Source organism: Vulpes vulpes, chromosome 13 (genome assembly GCF_048418805.1).
Source record: "Vulpes vulpes isolate BD-2025 chromosome 13, VulVul3, whole genome shotgun sequence".
Classification (NCBI taxonomy): domain Eukaryota; kingdom Metazoa; phylum Chordata; class Mammalia; order Carnivora; family Canidae; genus Vulpes; species Vulpes vulpes.
Genome location: NC_132792.1, coordinates 117,308,488 through 117,327,272, shown reverse-complemented (window position 1 = coordinate 117,327,272; position 18,785 = coordinate 117,308,488). Strand labels below are relative to the sequence as shown.

General features: G+C 39.6%; 1 protein-coding gene across 3 annotated transcripts in view; it reads left to right on the top strand.

Annotated features, from left to right (window-relative positions):
* Positions 1-18,785, top strand: part of NUP210L (nucleoporin 210 like) — an 82,018-nt gene that overhangs the window by 6,002 nt on the left and 57,231 nt on the right. For 2 of the 3 annotated variants that reach the window (XR_011996255.1, XM_025997124.2), the window contains exons 3-10: positions 4,336-4,467; positions 5,381-5,474; positions 6,382-6,532; positions 7,649-7,781; positions 8,737-8,895; positions 14,015-14,083; positions 15,110-15,216; positions 16,016-16,156. Coding sequence is in view for 2 of the 3 variants with exons in the window: in XM_025997124.2 (XP_025852909.2) it covers positions 4,336-4,467; positions 5,381-5,474; positions 6,382-6,532; positions 7,649-7,781; positions 8,737-8,895; positions 14,015-14,083; positions 15,110-15,216; positions 16,016-16,156 (986 nt within the window). In the remaining variant the exon portion in view is untranslated. The remainder of the gene's footprint in view (positions 1-4,335; positions 4,468-5,380; positions 5,475-6,381; positions 6,533-7,648; positions 7,782-8,736; positions 8,896-14,014; positions 14,084-15,109; positions 15,217-16,015; positions 16,157-18,785) is intronic. The other variant, XM_072732361.1, reaches the window with a different exon arrangement.

Genomic DNA, 18,785 nt, shown 5'->3' with positions numbered 1-18,785 from the left:
TTGACAAGATATTTATTGAAATGCCTACTAACTGTAAGGTGTCTGTAAAGATAGATTTAAGCACTCCATTGGTGTTAAAGTGCTTAGAATTTTGTTTGTGATATTTTTTATGACACTAGTAAAGCAAATTAGTGCCTATGATAGATGACAGATAGAGGTGATAGACTGAAGGGGGCTTATTTTATTTGGTAGGTGTGCTGGATTTCTTTCTTTTTTTTTAAGATTTTATTTATTTATTCATGAGAGACAGAGAGAAGTGAGGCATAGGTAGAGGTTAAAGCAGACTCCCTGCAGGGAGCTTGATGTGGGATTTGATCCCAGGATTCCGGGATCATGACCTGAGCCTAAGGCAGATGCTCAACCACTGACCCACCCAGGCATACTGCTAGGTTATTTTTTCATGAGAAACAGAGAGAGGCAGAGACACAGGCAGAGGGAGAAGCAGGCTCCATGTAGGGAGCCCAGCGTGGGACTTGATCCCAGGTCTCCAGGATCACGCCCCTGGCTGAAGGCAGCGCTAAACCGCTGAGCCACCCAGGCTGCCCTGATTTTTGTTTTGTTTTGACTAGGTGCTACTTCATTGGGTAAAACCTTCAAAGAATATAGAAGGTTATATAATGAAAAGTAAGCCTCTAATTTCATTTCTCCAAGAGGCAGCCACTTTTTTGTATCCTTCAGAGGCAGTCTGAATATATGGATGTGCCCTTTTAGTTAAAGGACAGTGGAGGAGTCTGGAGATGAAGGCATGATTTTAGCTCACATGGAGGATGAAGAAAGTATTTGGATAACTGGATGATTTTGGTGTGGAGAGAAAGGTATATAGGGCAATCAGTACTTTTTTTGTGGTGGCCTCAGCGTTTTATTGATGTTCCATAAGTACTCACTGGTTGATGAGGTGCTATGGTGGATTATAATTGTATAATACAAGAGGAGTTGATTTGGAAGCTAAGATAAATATGAGAATCAGGGAAGGCAGGAAATATTTGCCATTTTTGCTCCCTCTTTTTTACTACTAGCTCTGCATCCCTTTGGTTCTTACAATACTGGCATCATTCTCTTATTTTTTTCCTTCTTCCTTATTCATTTCCCTGGATCAACTCTCCTATTTCATTTTTTTCTTTCTTTATAACCTTAGTCCTGGGCAGCCCAGGTGGCTCAGTGGTTTAGCGCCGCCTTCAGCCCAGGGCGTGATCCTGGAGACCCGAGATCGAGTCCCACATCAGGCACCCTGCATGGAGCCTGCTTTTCCCTCTGCCTGTGTCTCTGCCTCTTTTTCTGTCTCTCATGAATAAATAAATAAAATCTTTAAAAAAATAAAAATATAACCTTAGTCCTGTGTAGACCTAAAGTGTACCTGAAGTAATGTGGACATGTAGATAATGTCTCTCTTTTTTTTTTTTTTTTTTGGTCAGGAAAAGGCAGGGGGAGGGGCAAAGGGAGACAGAATCTTAAGCAGGCTCCACACCCAGTGCAGGGCCTGACAGCTGGATCTCACAGCCCTGAGCTCATGACCTGAGCAGCGGGGAGGGGAGAGGAAGAGGGAGAAGCAGACTGCCAAATGAGCAGAGAGCCCAGTGCAAGACTAGATTTCAGGACCTCAAGATCATGACCTGAGCCGAAGGCAGATGCTTAACTGACTGAGCCACCCAGGCACCCTCAAATGAATTAAAACATTCTCTTTTAAAATAATTTTAGATTTACAGAAGTCATGCAAAGATAATACAGAGTTCCTATTTACTCTTCACTCAGTTTTCATTTAATATTTCACTAATAACCTTTTTCTGTTCTAGGATTTAATTCAAGATACCACATTACTAAACTATTGTTGTGTTTCCTTCATCTTCTGTGATTTATGACGGTTTCTCAATCTTTGTCTTTCATGACCTTAACACTTCTAAAGAGGACTGGTCAAGTATTTTGTAGAATGGCTTTCAGTTTGGGTTTGTCTGATGTTCCTCATGATTAGGTTGGTTTATAGATTTTTAGGAAGAAAACCACAGAAGTGAAGAGCCCTTTCCAATGCATTGTCAGGAGGTACATATCAACATGATTTATCACTAGTGACATTAAGCTTGATCACTTAGTTAAAGGTAGTATCTGTCAGATTTCTCCACTCTAAAGTTTCCATATACTGTTCGTTAAAAATTATCACTAAATTCAGCCCACACTCAAAGGAAGAGAAATTAAGCTTCACCTCCTGAATGAAGGAGTGTCAAAGAATTTGTGGATGTTATTAAAATCACTACAGTAACTAATAAATATTTGAGGGAGATGCTTTGCTATATCTTGTTTCTCTTCAAAGTTTCACCTGCTGGGGATCCCTGGGTGGCTCAGCGGTTTAGCGCCTGCCTTTGGCCCATGGCGCGATCCTGGAGTCCTGGGATCGAGTCCCACGTCGGGCTCCTGGCATGGAGCCTGCTTCTCTCTCCTCCTGTGTCTCTGCCTCTCTATGTTTATCATAAATAAATAAATAAATCTTTGAAAAAGAAAAACAAAGTTTCACCCGCTAATTTTAGCATTTATCTATGAATCTTGCCTGTCACAGTTATTACTGTGGAGTTCTGATGGTGATTTTCTACTTCCCTCATTCTTTCCACACTTTAGTAGCATTCTTCTGTAAGGAAGATAACTTCTATCTTACAAATACATTCTCATTTATTTATTCATTCATTATTTATGTAATTATCAACTCATGGATATTTTTGGTTTATAATCCAATATTTTCATAATTTATTTTGTTACTCCAGTTTTTCTAGCTTAGGCTATTGGGAACTTTCAGGTTGACTCCTGTGTCCTTTGGGCCTGCCCCATCTTAATTAAGTAATTAGTTGTAGCACTTCCTTACTTTTTAGCGCTATAAGATGATCCAGGCCCATCTTGTATTTTCCCCACCCAGCCTGGTTCTTTTTGTTAAAGAACTATATTTAGAAACCAAGATCTGCCTGCTAGTGTGCTCGCTGCTCCTGTGGTATCACTGTTTCTAGGCCCTCTCAGCAGACCGTGCTAGGAAGTATATGTATATATACATCTCTATTTACTTCTATACTTGTGTATATATTAATGTAAACATGAGATCATATTGATATTTTTGGTACTAATCTTGCACCACAGTGTAACTCCTTTCTTTGCTAGTAAGAAACCTGACACTGTATCTATAGTATATTTTCTTATATGTTGAACCCCAGTGTAATTCTAATTTCCGAATGATTAAGTCAGTTTCTGTGTTTTCTTATGAAAGGAAGTATAGCTTTGCCTGAAATAGCATATTTTGTTGCTCCTTAACCTTTTATGAGGAGCACCTGCCTGTATTATCTGATTAGTAATATTTTCCTTTGTTTTTCATTTTTTGTTGTTGTTGTTGTTTTGTTTTAAGATTTTATTTACTTATGAGAGAGAGAGGGGCAGAAGGAGAAGCAGGCTCCGTGTAGGGAGCCCGACACAGGACTCGATCCTGGGACTCTGGCATCATGCCCTGAGCCAAAGGCAGATGCTCAACCGCTGAGCCACCCAGGGGTCCCAATATTTTTTTTAAGTCATCTCTATACCCAGCATGTGTCTCAAACTCACAACCCAAGCTCAAAAGTTGCACGCTCCATTGATTTTTTTTAAAAGATTTTATTTATTGATTCATGAGAGACAGAGAGAGAGAGAGAGAGAGAGGCAGAGACACAGGCAGAGGGAGAAGCAGGCTCCATGCACGGAGCCTGACATGGAACTCGATCCCGGGTCTCCAGGATCAGGCCCTGGGCTGAAGGCGGCACTAAACCGCTCAGCCACCTGGGCTGCCCATGCTCCATTGATTGAGCCAGCCAGGCTCCCCTAAAATATATTCCTTTAAAGTGAATCCATTTACTTTTATTACTCACTATGTTAAGATTCTTACCTTTCTCATTTTTTCCATGGGTGAATGAAAACATCACTGTAGATCAGTGTTTGAGAATGCCTGGTCTGCTGTCTTTTATAAACTGAGGTTTTGGGAACCCTGGGTGGCGCAGCGGTTTGACACCTGCCTTTGGCCCAGGGCGCGATCCTGGAGACCCGGGATCGAATCCCACGTCGGGCTCCCGGTGCATGGAGCCTGCTTCTCCCTCTGCCTATGTCTCTGCCTCTCTCTCTCTCTCTGATGACTATCATAAATAAATAAATAAAAAAAATTAAAAAAAAAAAATAAACTGAGGTTTTTGTATTTTGTCATTATGTTCCTTTCTTCCACAGGCTAAAAGCAACTGTTATAGCTTTCTTTTTTTATAATATAGAATAAGTTTTTGAGTGTTTGAGACACTTATAGATTCATGATCTATTGAATTAAATTCTAAGTTTTTGGGTTCATCATAGTGACTGACCATGAACTGCGCTGTGATGTTAAGGTTGATGTGATAAACAGCATTGAAATTGTATCTCGAACCCGGGAACTCTATGTAGATGATTCACCACTGGAACTGATGGTGAGGGCATTGGATGCTGCAGGTAAAGTATTTTAAAGGATTCAACAAATTACCTAAAATAAAGTAGTAATCCTTTGTGTTTAGCACTTGGAAAAAAAGCAACTTGAAAGATAAAAGTAGATTAGAAATAGCATTTATTTTTTATATGAAGATAATGTACATGAAGGATTGATAATTATGAGGATGTTTCAATGTATTAGCTACATATTTTCATAAGATCTTTCTGCTATATTCAATTATTGGCTATCTCAGAAGTTTTCTTAAATACCCAGATTCAGTCGCTGAGCTTCTGCTGATGGTCCCTAGATTAGCCCATAAGAACATTCATTTGGGATTTATTCCTAGCTCTGTTTTGATCAGTCCACCTTCTGTAGGCCAGGGGAATTATGTGTAAACCTGTGAAAAAATTTTATAATTTTATCTTTCTTGAGACTAATTTAAATTGCTTTTATTGTATTAATATGCAATATATTTTAAACATTTAAATTTATTGCCACCTTCTTTGTAAGCTATTGTAAAGAATAATTTTTTAATCTGAAAAATGAAAATTATTAGGAATATTCTGGAATCTAGTTTTATAAAAATTTTTGTTGAAGGGAGCAGGATTTAGGGATGCCTATCAACCCTGAGGTAGACTGTACAGTGGCCTTTATGTAGAAAGATACAGAAAGAGTAGCATAACTTTTGTCAGCCAGAGGTTAATCAGCTTGAGTCCTTTCTACATTCAGAAAGTTTGTGTAGCAGTAGCACTTCAATTGTTTGTGTAGGGATCTTCCTGGTATTATGTGTTTTAAATTCGTTAATGGCAGTGTCTATTTGTTAATGAAAGAGGCCTAAATAAAATTTTCTAGTTAGATTTCTCTTTCTTGTTAAAGATACCTGAATATTTTTGAATATGTGATTTTTGTCCTATCTGCTTTTGGCTTGCTCTACAGGAAATACTTTTAGTAGTTTGGCAGGTATGATGTTTGAGTGGAGTGTCGCCCAGGATAACGAATCAGCAAGAGAAGAATTGTCTAGCAAAATTAGGTAACATTGAAACCAAACATAAACCATTTGACTTTGAAGGAGACATCTACCATTTGTATGGGTTTTGATAATGCTGCTGTCTGGACTCTTTTTTTAAGATTTAATTTATTTATTCATGAGAGACACACAGAGAGGTAGAGACATAGGCAGAGGGAGAAGCAGGCTCCATGCAGGGAGCCTGACGTGGGCCTCAATCCCAGGTCTCCAGGATCATGCCCTGGGCCAAAGGTGGTGCTAAACCTCTGAGCCACCCGGGCTGCCCTGTCTGGAATTTTTTGGAACAGATAACTTTACCAGGAGGAAATGTCTTTGATAAAATGACATATGGTGTGGGTGCAGGTACTTTAGTGATCACTTAATTTGAACCACTGCATAAGAATTCATGAGCTCAGGACTATATAATTGTTTGAGCCAAGTGTATCTTCCAGCAGCTTTGTTGTTCACGCTATTTGCGCATGCTGGAATACAGTGAGTTGATGATAGTGTGAAATTTTGTCTTAATTTTTTAATTTTTTTAAAAGATTTATTCATAGAGAGACAGAGACACAGGCAGAGGGAAAAGCAGGCACCATTCAGAGAGCCTGACGTGGGAAATTGATCCAGGGTCTCCAGGATCACGCCCTGGGCTGCAGGCGGCGCTAAACCGCTGCGCCACTGGGGCTGCCTGAATTTTGTCTTTAGTACTAAGATACAGCTCTAAGACAGTCCCAAAATTTATTTTCACAACAGTTTTAGCCAGAGGCACACTAAGTACTTTTGTCCTAGCTAACCCTTATGGAAAACAAATTTTAAGACTTTTTACACTGTATAGACAGTGAAGAGACTATGTTTAAAGTCTCGTAGGGCCTTTTAGAAGATGACTCATTATTTGATTTCACTAGAAACAAACTTTATTTTGTTTCTTAAGGATTCTGAAATACTCTGAAGCAGAATATTCTCCACCAGTGTATATAGCTGAGATGGAAAAAGAAGAGAAACAAGGAGATATGATTTTGGTATCTGGGATCAGAACTGGTGCTGCTGTTGTAAAAGTTCGAATTTATGAGCCATTCTATAAGGTAAAAAGTTTGTGCCATAAACATTCAAACTTTCATTTAAGGGCCTTGCCCATGGAAAATACTGTTCTTTATACTTATCTATAATAGAAGCCGTCTAACCTGATATGATTGGGGTCGGTAGTTGGTCATTTAATTGAAAAGTCATTTGTACTAGGTAGACATTAAAAAAAAAACTTGTTTTCTGTAAGCCTGTTACTACCTAATTATAATTATACATACAACTGGTATTTCTCTTCCAGTGTGTAAGTGTAGTTAGTTCACCCGTCCCTTGGGATAGGCCCAAAATATTTCTTTGGCCACGAGCTTATGGGTTAGAAACACGTATGCTCATGCTTGCACCTGTCGTGGTTCCTACTTTCTTTTTCTTTTCATTTTTCATTTCATTTTATAGTCGAGTGAAAAATTAGACATGTGAAGCAATTTGAGTACATAATTCTATATTTTTCAGGATTTTTCTCTAATTTTTTACATTTCTCACCTACACCTAACTGATAACAGTATATTTTAGCAGGTTACTTTTGACTTCTTTTCAAGACATTTAAGTTTTTTATAGAAATAGCTCTGTTTTCACATTTGTGGCTTATTTTTTAAGGTAATTATAATTAAAAGTGCAAATGGCATAAATAGGTTTGGGAAAAATCAGTGTCTTTTGGTGAGTGTCTAATTCAAATGGCAAGGACACAGTGTGGATATCATAGAGAGCAGCCTCCCAGCCTTGTGTCAGGTCAGCCTTCACAATAATCAAGGTGTTCAACAAGTGTAGAGAGTACTTTCTGGAAAGTCAGTATGTTGGAGGCTGGCTAAATGAATTTCTGTGGTACCCCATAAAGTCTTCCCTTGTTTCATTTTAGCATATGTACCTATTTATTTACCAACTCTTCCGCTTTAGAAGTCTTGTCATTTTCTGTTCTTAATTTGAGTGACTTAGAAAGTAGTTATTAAGATTCATGATCACTTTTTAAGGCTAACTGAAATTATGATTTGTGATTAGTAAAGCATTTTTAAATCTCTATAAGATATTTTAGAAGAAACTTACAAGAAGTAAACTTTTAACAAGGAAAATGGCCTTCAGGATTTTGCCTACGGAACCTAGTTTTTCTTTCCTTCTTCTTTTAGAAAGTGGCAGCAGCATTGATACGTCTGCTAGTTTTGGAGAATATATTTCTTATACCATCCCATGATATTTATCTCTTAGTAGGAGCATATATTAAATACCGAGTTGCAAAAATGGTGCAGGGAAGAATGACAGGTAAGGTGATTTATCTTTTCCTAAGACTAACATTTCCCAAATCCTTCCTGCTGACAGTAAGAGAAGCACCTCTTCCTTATGTATACAAATACGTCTTTGTGTTTTTAAACTTTGTGATAAAGTATTCTTTAATTGCTATACTTGAGATAATATTGGACTGAGATGGTCCCCATGTCTTGAACAGGCTAATGCTTAGCATCAGTGCCTGTAGGCATCTGAATTCTCTGTTAAAACAATAACCAAGGGATCCCTGGGTGGCGCAGCGGTTTGGCGCCTGCCTTTGGCCCAGGGCGCGATCCTGGAGACCGAGGATCGAATCCCACATCGGGCTCCCGGTGCATGGAGCCTGCTTCTTCCTCTGCCTGTGTCTCTGCCTCTCTCTCTCTCTCTCTGTGACTATCATAAATAAATAAAAAAATTAAAAAAAAATGTAAAAAAAAAAAACAATAACCAAATATTTACTAGATTTTGTAGAGCAAGTGAGGAAACATCTGAATTCTCTGTTAAAACAATAACCAAATATTTACTAGATTTTGTAGAGAAAGTGAGGAAACTTTATGAGAAGGGACCTGAATGATCTTTGCAAAAGTTGTTTCTTGAGAAACTCAATTAACTGAAAATTTAACATTCTGTTGACTCTAGTAGTCCCATTGAGTTTATAAAGTGTGCGTTGGCTCCATTAGCATTACTCCTTACTTGGGATCCTTCCTATTTCTTTCAGTTCATTGGTTTTTAAGAATGCAAGAAAAACCAATAATAAACTCATATATAGTACCCCCACACACCTGCCAAAATGGCTACATGTTGAAATTCATCATAGTGGGAAAGGGAGTAGAAACAGATCATACTCTTATTTAGGCCTGCTTCCTGGTTTTCCTCTTATAATCCAACAATATACCGTTACCTCTTGCAGTGGCTGCTCTTGCTACACTTACGTACCTTTCATGTCTTATAGAGGTGGGTTTTCCTCTCGAACACTACACACTGGAATTGCAAGACCCCAGAGCTGGATGTAATGGGTCTCTTTCTGGGAAAGTGGCTTTACTGGATGAGAAAACAGCCATGGTGACTGCTGTCCACCTGGGCCAAACTAACCTTGTCTTTGTCCATAAAAGTATCCTTTTCAAGTTTTAGCTGCCAATATATTTCATGAGCATGCTAGTCATGTTACTTGATAAAGTAATTTGTTAAGATTATCCTTATTTTGATAAGTTGTATTTAACATGGAACTATAAATTATTATTGTCATAATTTCTAGCAAAGGGTAGATGGGGAAAAGAATAATTCAGACTTGGGGTCTGTTGACTCCAGTGCTTATTTGCAACCTCAGTTAAATTATAATTAGGAGATTGTGGAAAACAACTTGAAAAAACTTGTGTGAATTTTATTTAATATGTTCTTTCCCAGGACGCCTGGGTGGCTTAGCGGTTGAGCGTCTGCCTTTGACTCAGGGCATGATCCCAGTCCTGGGATCGAGTCCCACATTGGGCTCCCTGTGAGGAGCCTGCTTCTCTCTCTGCCTGTGTCTGTGCCTCTCTCTCTGTGTATCTGTCATGAATAATAAATAAGTAAAATCTTAAAAAAATAATTTGTGGGATCCCTGGGTGGCGCAGCGGTTTGGCGCCTGCCTTTGGCCCAGGGCGCGATCCTGGAGACCCGGGATCGAATCCCACATCAGGCTCCCGGTGCACGGAGCCTGCTTCTTCCTCCTCCTGTGTGTCTGCCTCTCTCTCTCTCTCTGTGACTATCATTAAAAAAAAAAAATTGTTCTTTCCCATTTCCACGTGAATAATTAAGAAAAGATGGTGTGGTATTGTCTGCAGTAGATGCTTAATTAATATTTGTTGAGTTGGGAGTAATTTTTATTTTTTATTATTTTTTTATTTTTTAAATTTTTATTTATTTATGATAGTCACAGAGAGAGAGAGAGAGAGAGAGAGAGAGGCAGAGACACAGGCAGAGGGAGAAGCAGGCTCCGTGCACCGGGAGCCAGATGTGGGATTCGATCCCGGGTCTCCAGGATCGCACCCTGGGCCAAAGGCAGGCGCCAAACCGCTGCGCCACCCAGGGATCCCGGGAGTAATTTTTATTTTACTTATTTACTTTTAAAGATTTTATTTACTTATATGACAGAGAATAAGAGAGAGAGCACAAGCAGGCGGAGCAGCAGGCAGAGGAAGAGGGAGAACAGGTTCCCTGCTAAGCAGAAAGCCTGATGTGGGGCTTGATCTCAGGGCCTTGGGGATCATGACCCAAGCCAAAGGCAGACATTTAACTGACTCACCTACCCAGGCACCCCTGAGAGTAATTTTTAAAAATTCACTAAACATGCTCTGTAAGAACCAAAGAGAGATATTTAGAGCTCTGTTATAGTCAAAGAAAACAAAACAGAACAAAGACTTAAACCTTAGAAAATTGAAATGTTTGGACTCCATTTCTCAGTGTTTGATTTTGAAATATTTAGTATTTAGTATTTTTGGATATTTGAATCTGAAAGAAATTAATTCATTTAGCAAATATCTATGATATTCCTGCAATATGCTGAACATTGTTCTAAACTCTGGGGATGCGGACTGCTGTTGTTAGGAAAGTCTTCTCTGATAAGACACTGCCGCAGTGAGTCAGGCCGATACCTGGGGGTGGAGCTCTAGGAAGATGAAGTAGTGGTTGCCAAGGTTGTGAAGCAGGAACGTATCTGACCTGTTTAAAGATGAGCACAGGAGGCTCTGAGGCTTAAGTGCCAAGAATCAGGGGAAGAAAGTAGAAGTGGTGGCAGAGCAGGGGAGGGATGAAGTCATGTAGCACCCAGTAGGCTGGAAAAGACAGTATTTCTTGTATAATCATGTTAGTTAGTTAGCTGTTATAGTACTTGTCTAAAACATAGTAATGAGGGTTTTGGTCCAGAGTTGTTCTATAGTCATTGTAAGGTGCATAGGATATTGGTCGTCAGATACAATAGTAGCTACAAAACAAACTAAGTTATTTAATATTTGAGCCCCAGCTGAAGGTCAGGAACTCCCCAAACTCCCCAGAAAGATTTTTTTTAAAGATTTTTTATTTTATTTATGAGAGAGAGAGAGAGAGAGAGAGGCACAGACATGTGCAGTGGGAGAAGCAGGCTCCATGCAGGGAGCCCAATGTGGGACTTGATCCCAGGACTCCAGGATCACGCCATGAGCCGAAGGCACACGCTTAATCATTGAGCCATCCAGGCGTCCCTTCCCAGGCAGATTTAGATGGACTTTGTTGTTGTGTTTTTTATTTATTCCAAAGTAGTAGATATTAAAATATATTTATTTATATGCCTTCCTTGAGAATATAGATAATGACTATTCGTAATTTCTTCAGTGTGGGGTAACTGCTGGCACTGTTCAGACTGGATAGAAAACGAGAGAAACAGCAGGTTTAAGGGAAAAGAAAACTAGATTAGTTTTTCACAAATTAACTTGAAGTACCTGTGGGAAAGGCATGCCAGCAGATATTTATTTTTATTTTTTAATTTTTATTATTTTTTAAGATTTTATTTGAGGGACGCCTGGGTGACTCAATGGTTGTCGTCTGCTTTTGGCTCAAGGTGTGATCCCAGATGTGGAGATCGGGTCCTGTGTCGGGCTCCCTGCATGGAGCCTGCTTCTCCCTCTGCCTGTGTCTCTGCCTCTCTCTCTCTCTCTCTTCTCTTATGAATAAACAAATAAAAATCCTTAATAAAAAAATTAAAAAATAAAAATAAATTTAAAGACTTATTTTAAAAAAATTTATTTGAGACAGAGTGTGCCCGAGAAAGCACAAAGTCAGGGGAGGGTCAGAGGGAGCAGGAGAAGCAGGCTCCCCACTGAGCAGGGAGCCCAACTGGGGTTCAATCCCAGGACCCTGGGACCATGACCCGAGCCAAAGGGAGACATGTTACCAACTAAGCCACCCAGGTGCCCCCAGCAGATATTTTTATTATGCATCTGAAGGAGAAAGATTCAGGATAAAGATAGATACTTGAGAGTTATCAGTTTATAGATAGGTGATAGTTGTTAACAAAAATCACTTAGGGAGAGTATATAGAGTGAGAGGAGAAGAGGACCAAAGACTATAATGCCAGCTTTTAAGGTTCATATGGAAAAAGAGAAATTCTCTTTTTTTTTTTTTTCAAGATTTTATTTTATTGGGACGCCTAAGGTAGCTTAGCAGTTGAGCATCTGCCTTTGGCTCAGGGCGTGATCCTGGAGTCTCAGGATCCAGTCCCACATCGGGCTCCCTGCATAGAGCCCACTTCTCTCTCTGCCTCTGTCTTTCTCTCTCTGTCTCACGAATAAATAAATAAAATCTTAAAAAAAAAAAAGATTTTATTTATTTATTTGAGAGAGACAGAGAGAGAGAAAACAAGCAGGAGGGAAGGGCAGAGGGAGAGGGAGAAAATCTTTTTTTTTTTTTTTTAAGATTTTATTTATTCACTCATGGAGACACAGAGAGAGGCAGAGACACAGGCAGAGAGGGAGAAGCAGCCTCCATTCAGGGAGCTCGATGCAGAACTCGATCCTGGGTCTCCAGGATCACACCCTGGCTGTAGGCAGCACTAAACCACTTCACCACCAGGGCTGCCTGAGGGAAAGAATCTTAAATAGACCTGGCTGAGTGCGGAGCCCATGTGGCAGGGCTCTCGTCTCACAACCCTGAGGTTGAGCTGAGATCAAGAGTTGGTCGCTTAACCAACTGAGCCACCCAGGTGCCCCAAGACATGAGAACTTTTTAAAGATAAAACAGACTTGAATGTAAGGTAAACAGAAAGATGGGGAAAGGAGGGTCAGTTGATGGAACAAGGCTTCTGAAGGGCAAAAGAAAATGAGATTCAAAACAGGTGGAAAGGATAAGGAGGAAGGTCTCTTATTCTGACAGAGGAGGAATGAATTCGCTTAGAGATCTATCAAGATCTGTTTCCACCTCTGTAAAATGGAGGGAATGTTGTATCTCTGAATTTATTTGTAGCTCTTATATTTTATGAATGTTACATTAGAGACATATCAGAACCAAACCTAGATTGGCACAGAGGTGTCTGTACAGTCTTTAATGACTAGATAAAAGTAATCTTTAATTGAGATATAAACTATATGTGTATCAATATCTCATTTGGAATATTGAGACAGTTTTAAAGTTTGATCACTCCAGGGATCCCTGGGTGGCGCAGCGGTTTAGCACCTGCCTTTGGCCCAGGGCGCGAACCTGGAGACCCGGGATCGAATCCCACGTCAGGCTCCCGGTGTATGGAGCCTGCTTCTCCCTCTGCCTGTGTCTCTGCCTCTCTCTGTCTCTCTCTCTCTCTCTGTGTGTGACTATCTTAAAAAAAATAAATAAATAAATAAAATAAAGTTTGATCACTCCAGTGGATTAAATAATATCTTCCATTATCACAATGGATGATGTAGTGATAAATTGTAATCTAACACATGACTGAATTACTACAACTCCTAAATTAATGTACTTTGAATGAATGTTTTCTGTTCAGTCATCTCAGTTATATATTTCTTCTTTTTATATATATATATTTTTATATTTTTTACATTTTTTTTATATATTTCTTCTAAGCCTTTGGATACACTATTTTAGAGATGGAAGTATATTCGTACTTAGATTCTGTATAGGACAAAACAATAAATTAAAAAAAAACAATAAATTTGTATTTTTGCTAGAATTTAACTGCAGAGATGGGGGTAGTATGGTATAAGTAGGAGTATCTCATGGTAAAGAGAAAACATTTTGGTAATAATATTTACCACAGATAATGGAAAGTCAGCTCATGATTTTTATAACTGTCTGCAAAGCCGGAGGCAAATTGCTGGGCTGGATGGTAAGTCATGGCCCTCCCTCCTCTTAATTACCATATTCATTTCAACAGCCAGAGTGATGCCACTTTGTCCTGCTTTCTATAATGGGCCCCTTATGTAAGAATTTACTTACAGAAAGGGTTCTATAGCTAAATGAATACTGAAACCATGGAGCATGATCTTTTTTCAATCATTCCATTCTCCTTAAATTTGAAATTCAAGAGTACCTGATTCCTGTTATGACTGAGTCCCTCAGACTTTTCTCAGAAGTGTACACACTTAAGTTTTTGGTTTCCAAAGGATAATAAAAGATAAGATTTTTGTTTGTTTCTGTTTGTGCATTTATTATTTTTTTCTTTGGTAACTCACATTTCTCTTTTTACTCAACCCTGGTTCATGTAACTTCCTTAAACAAAAGTTAAGATGTACATATGCGATCTGTGTCTGGACTCCCAAATTGCACCATATATGTTGTAGAGCCTGGATTTTTAGGTATTTTTTTTTTTTTTAGAGGTTGGGGGAAAAGAGGGGCAGAGAGACAGAGACAGAGAGAGAGAGGAGAGAGAGGCTTAAGCAGACTTCATGCCTAGTGTGGAGCCTCACTTGGCGCTCAATCCACAACCCTGAGATCATGACTTGAGCTGAAATCAATTTGGTCACCCAACTGACCAAACCACCCAGGCGCCGTTGGATTTTTAGGTATTTTTAGATCATGATTTTCAGAAAGCTGAATAGCTTAAACTATTTCATTAAAATGAGTGCATTAGAAACTAGAGTGCTTCTTGAACCTTCAAATTTAACCTTCCTTTGACATGTTTTCTCTCATTGTTGTGATTATATGCAGTCTGCAGAAGTTAAACCTCTTAAAACAGATTGTGGAAAAAATATGAAGATCTCTGTGATGCAATGTTGGGTTAGAAAGAGATGTTATACAAAGAAAAAAGAATACTAATGTCCTTAGATCATAAGAAATTAGTTTGACTGAAAGAAGCCGGAATCTCACACATTAGGAGTGAGCAAAATTCTCGCAAATAAATAAAATCTTTAAATAAAAAATTAAAAGGGATGCCGGGGTGGCTCAGTGGTTGAGTGTCTGCCTTCAGCTCAGGGCATGATCCTTGGGTCCTGGGATCGAGTCCCATGTAGGGCTCCCTGCAGGGAGCCTGCTTCTCCCTCTGCCTATGTCTCTGCCTCTCTCTCTCTCTCTCTCTGTCTCTCATGAATAAATAAAATCTTTAAAAAATATTTTTTTAAAAGGAATGAGCAAAACTGTGGTTTGTTTTGTATACAGATGTGAGAGTGTTACTTTATACCTGAGATTAACTAAGTTAAGCCAGTATATTTAGAATCCCAAATTATTCAATTTGATGGAGGAAACTAAAAGGTCAACTTTGGAAACCATCTCCATCTGTTAGCAAGTTTTGCTCATTCAATAGTTTTTATAAATTTGTATTTTATAACTCATTGTAGAAAATTGTTGGCCTCTTCTGATATTTTTGTTTCTTGATTTGTGTACAGGTTTCACAGTTCAACCTGGAGACCGCTGGAGTCTAGAGGTGGGACAGGTGTATGTCATTACAGTAGAAGTGTTTGATAAAAGCAGTACAAAGGTCTATATTTCAGATGTGAGTGTCTCGTATTTTTCTAGCCCCGTATATGGATAACTTCTTGAAGGGCCTCTCTCTGGCTAGAAAGGCTTTTTTTCTTTTGTTTCCAGATTTTATTAAATTTACTACTTTATTATGGTTATTAAATAGTTCTGTCCATGAGGAAAGCTAAACCAGAAGTAAGATATATAGTTTGGTCAGAATAACAGAAAAGAGTCGAAGAGAAGGGTGTCTCATTCTAGAACTCCCTCAGAGCTGGCCACCTCTGTGTGGCAGTGTTAAGAGCAATGGAGGGCAGCCCCGGTGGTGCAGCAGTTTGGCGCCGCCTGCAGCCTGGGGTGTGATCCTGGAGACCCGGGATGGAGTCCCGCATCGGGCTCCCTGCATGAAGCCTGCTTCTCCCTCTGTCTGTGTCTCTGCCCCTCTGTGTGTGTCTATGAATAAATAAATAAAATCTTAAAAAAAAAAAAAAAGAGCAGTGGAGCCTCAAGAGTGACAGTGCTTCACTAACTCTCTAGCACTCTTCTGGGTTTTTTCCCTGAAAAATGTCAACTTATGGAATGGCAAAAATTATAACAAAATTTATATAAACATAGACTCTGTTTCTGCTTACTTGCCATTAATGGATCTTTCAAGTACTATTTTAAAATTATATCTTTCCAACTTAGAATTTCCATGAGGAGAGCAAAAGTTGTGTTTTTATTTATCCCCAGAGTGCATAGCTATACTTTTTATTTTTTAAATGCTTTCAGATTACGATGACTTTAGGGGGAAAAAAATCTTCTCAGTTTTGTGTTGCTGTTGGGCTGATTTTCAGAATCTCAGGATTATGTACCAGTTCCTAAGGGAGTACTTTGAAGAGCAGCTAACTACTGTGAATGGATCTTACCATGTAGTAAAAGCTGTGAAGAGTGGTGTCGTGGTGATAAATGCATCCCTGACTTCCATCATTTACCAGGTAGGAATTCAAAGGCTCAAAACATTTGAATCCCAAGAACACTGATGAAGCTTGGCTGACTTCTTGATTTGTGAGCAGATACATGGCATATTCCACCTTTATCTTTCATAAAAATGAAAAAGACACTGATAAACAGTACACTTGGTAGTTAATACCTGTACAGATTTTCTTTTGCAATCTTTGTTACTGCTCATGCCGGCATTTGTGGTCATTGTGTATATATACACCATTAGAGGCTCCTTTAAAAAATTATTTCATGTGTACATTTCCATGTGTTGTCAGGCTTACAAAGAGTACTTTCTAGTCTGATAATCCAAAAGGTTAATATATCTATTTATTTTTTAAAGATTGTATTTATTTACTCATGAGAGACATAGAGGCAAACACATAGGCAGAGGGAGAAGCATGCTCCCTGCGAGGAGCCCAGTGCAGGACCCCAGGATTACAACCTGAGCCACCCAGGTGTCCCAGATTTTACTTATTTGAGAGACAGAGGGGGGTGGGAGTAGCAGAGGGAGAAGGAGAGACAGTCTTAAGCAGACTCTGTACTGAGCGACAAGCCCAACATAGGGCTCAATCTCAAAACCCTGAGATCAGGACCTTAGCTAAAACCTAGAGTCAGATGCTTAACCAACTGTGACACCCAGGCACCTGCATGTACATGTTTTTGTATGAACATGTTTTCAGTTCTCTTGAGAATATACCTAAGAGTGGAATTGCTAACATTATATAATTTGACTTTTTGAGGATCTGCCAGACTGTTTTCATAGTAATTGAATATTTTACATTTCTACCAGCAGTGTACAAGGGCTCCAGTTTCTCCACATCTTTGCCAACACTTGTTCTTTTCAGTTTTATTTTTTTTTTAAAGATTTTACTTCTTCATGAGAGACACGGGGAGAGAGAGAGAGAATGAGGCAGGCAGAAGCAGAAGCAGAGGGAGAAACAGGCTCCATGCAGGGTGTCTGATGTGGGACTCGATCCCGGGTCTCCAGGATCAGGCCCTGGGCTGAAGGTGGCTCTAAACTGCTGAGTCACCCATGCTGCCCTCCGTTTTCTTTTAAAATTTTTATTACAAACATCCTAAAGTGGTATCTCATTGAGATTTTGAGTCACATTTCCCTAATGACTAATGATTTTGACCATCTTTTTATATTCTTATTGGCCATATGTATTTCCTTTGGAGAAACATCTATTCAAGATCTTTGCTGGGACACCTGGGTGGCTCAGTCGATTGAGTGCCTTCAGCTCAGGTCATGCTCAGGGTCCTGGGATGGAGCTCCGTGTCAGGCTCCCTGCTCAGCGAGGAGTCTGCTTCTCCCTCTACCTCTGCCCCTCTCCCTGTTTGTGCTCGCTCGCTCTCTCTCTCTGTGTCTCAAATAAATAAGTAAAATCTTAAAAAAAAAATATTTGCCCATTTTTTAATTTGGTTTGATTGTCTATTTGTTGTTGAGTTGTAAGAGTTCTTTATATATTCTGGATGCTAGACCCTTATCAGATATACAATTTACGAATATTTTCTCCCATTCTATAGGTTATGTTTTCACTTGTTTTTTTTACATTTTTAAAATATTCTAAGTAATCTGTAAACCCAAAGTGGGGTTCAAACCTACAACCCTGAGATCATGAATTGCACACTCTACCAACTGAGCCAGCCAGGCACTTACACTTATAATTTTCTTGATACACTCCTTTTTTTTTTTTTTTTAAGATTTTATTCATTTAGGGGTCCCTGGGTGGCGCAGCGGTTTGGCACCTGCCTTTGGCCCACGGTGCGATCCTGGAGACCCGGGATCGAATCCCACGTCGGGCTCCCGGTGTATGGAGCCTGCTTCTCCCTCTGCCTGTGTCTCTGCCTCTCTCTCTCTCTCTGTGACTATCTTAAAAAAAAAAAAAAGATTTTATTCATTTATTCATGAGAGAGAGAGAGAGAGAGGGGCAGAGACACAGACAGAGGGAGAAGCAGGCTCCATGCAGGGAGCCTGATGTGGGACTTGATCCCATGTCTCCAGGATCAGGCCCTGGACTGAAGGTGGCGCTAAACCCCTGAGCCACCCAGGCTGCCCAATGATACACTCCTTTGATGGACAAGTTTTTAGCTTTGTTTTTTTCTCCCACAAGATTTTGTTTATTTATTTGGGGGAGAGAGAGCAGAAGCAGGGGGAATGGTAAAGAGAGAGGGAGAAGCAGAATCCTCACTGAGCAGGAAACCCAGTGCAGGGCTTATGTGAGCCAAAGGCAGATGCTTAACCAACTGAGCCACCCAAATGCTCCGGTTCTTTTCTTTTTAAGATTTTATTTATTCATTTGAGAGAGGGTATATGAGTCGGGGGAGAGGCAGAGAGAAAGGGAGAAACTGACTCCCTGCTGAGCATGGAACCCAGCAGGCAGGGCTCAGTCTCACAGCCCTGAGATCATGACCTGAGCCAAAATCAAGAGTCCGATATTTAACTGACTGAGCCAACCAGGAGCCCTTCATTATTATTTAACCAAAATAGCTATGCTTCTTTAACGAATAGGAACATTTATTTACTTCTTTTATGGAAAGAAACTGGTTGAATAATTCATTAGCGCACTGTTTTGCTGATGCTTTGAATATGAATGTGGATTATAAAAAGTCCTTATAAAA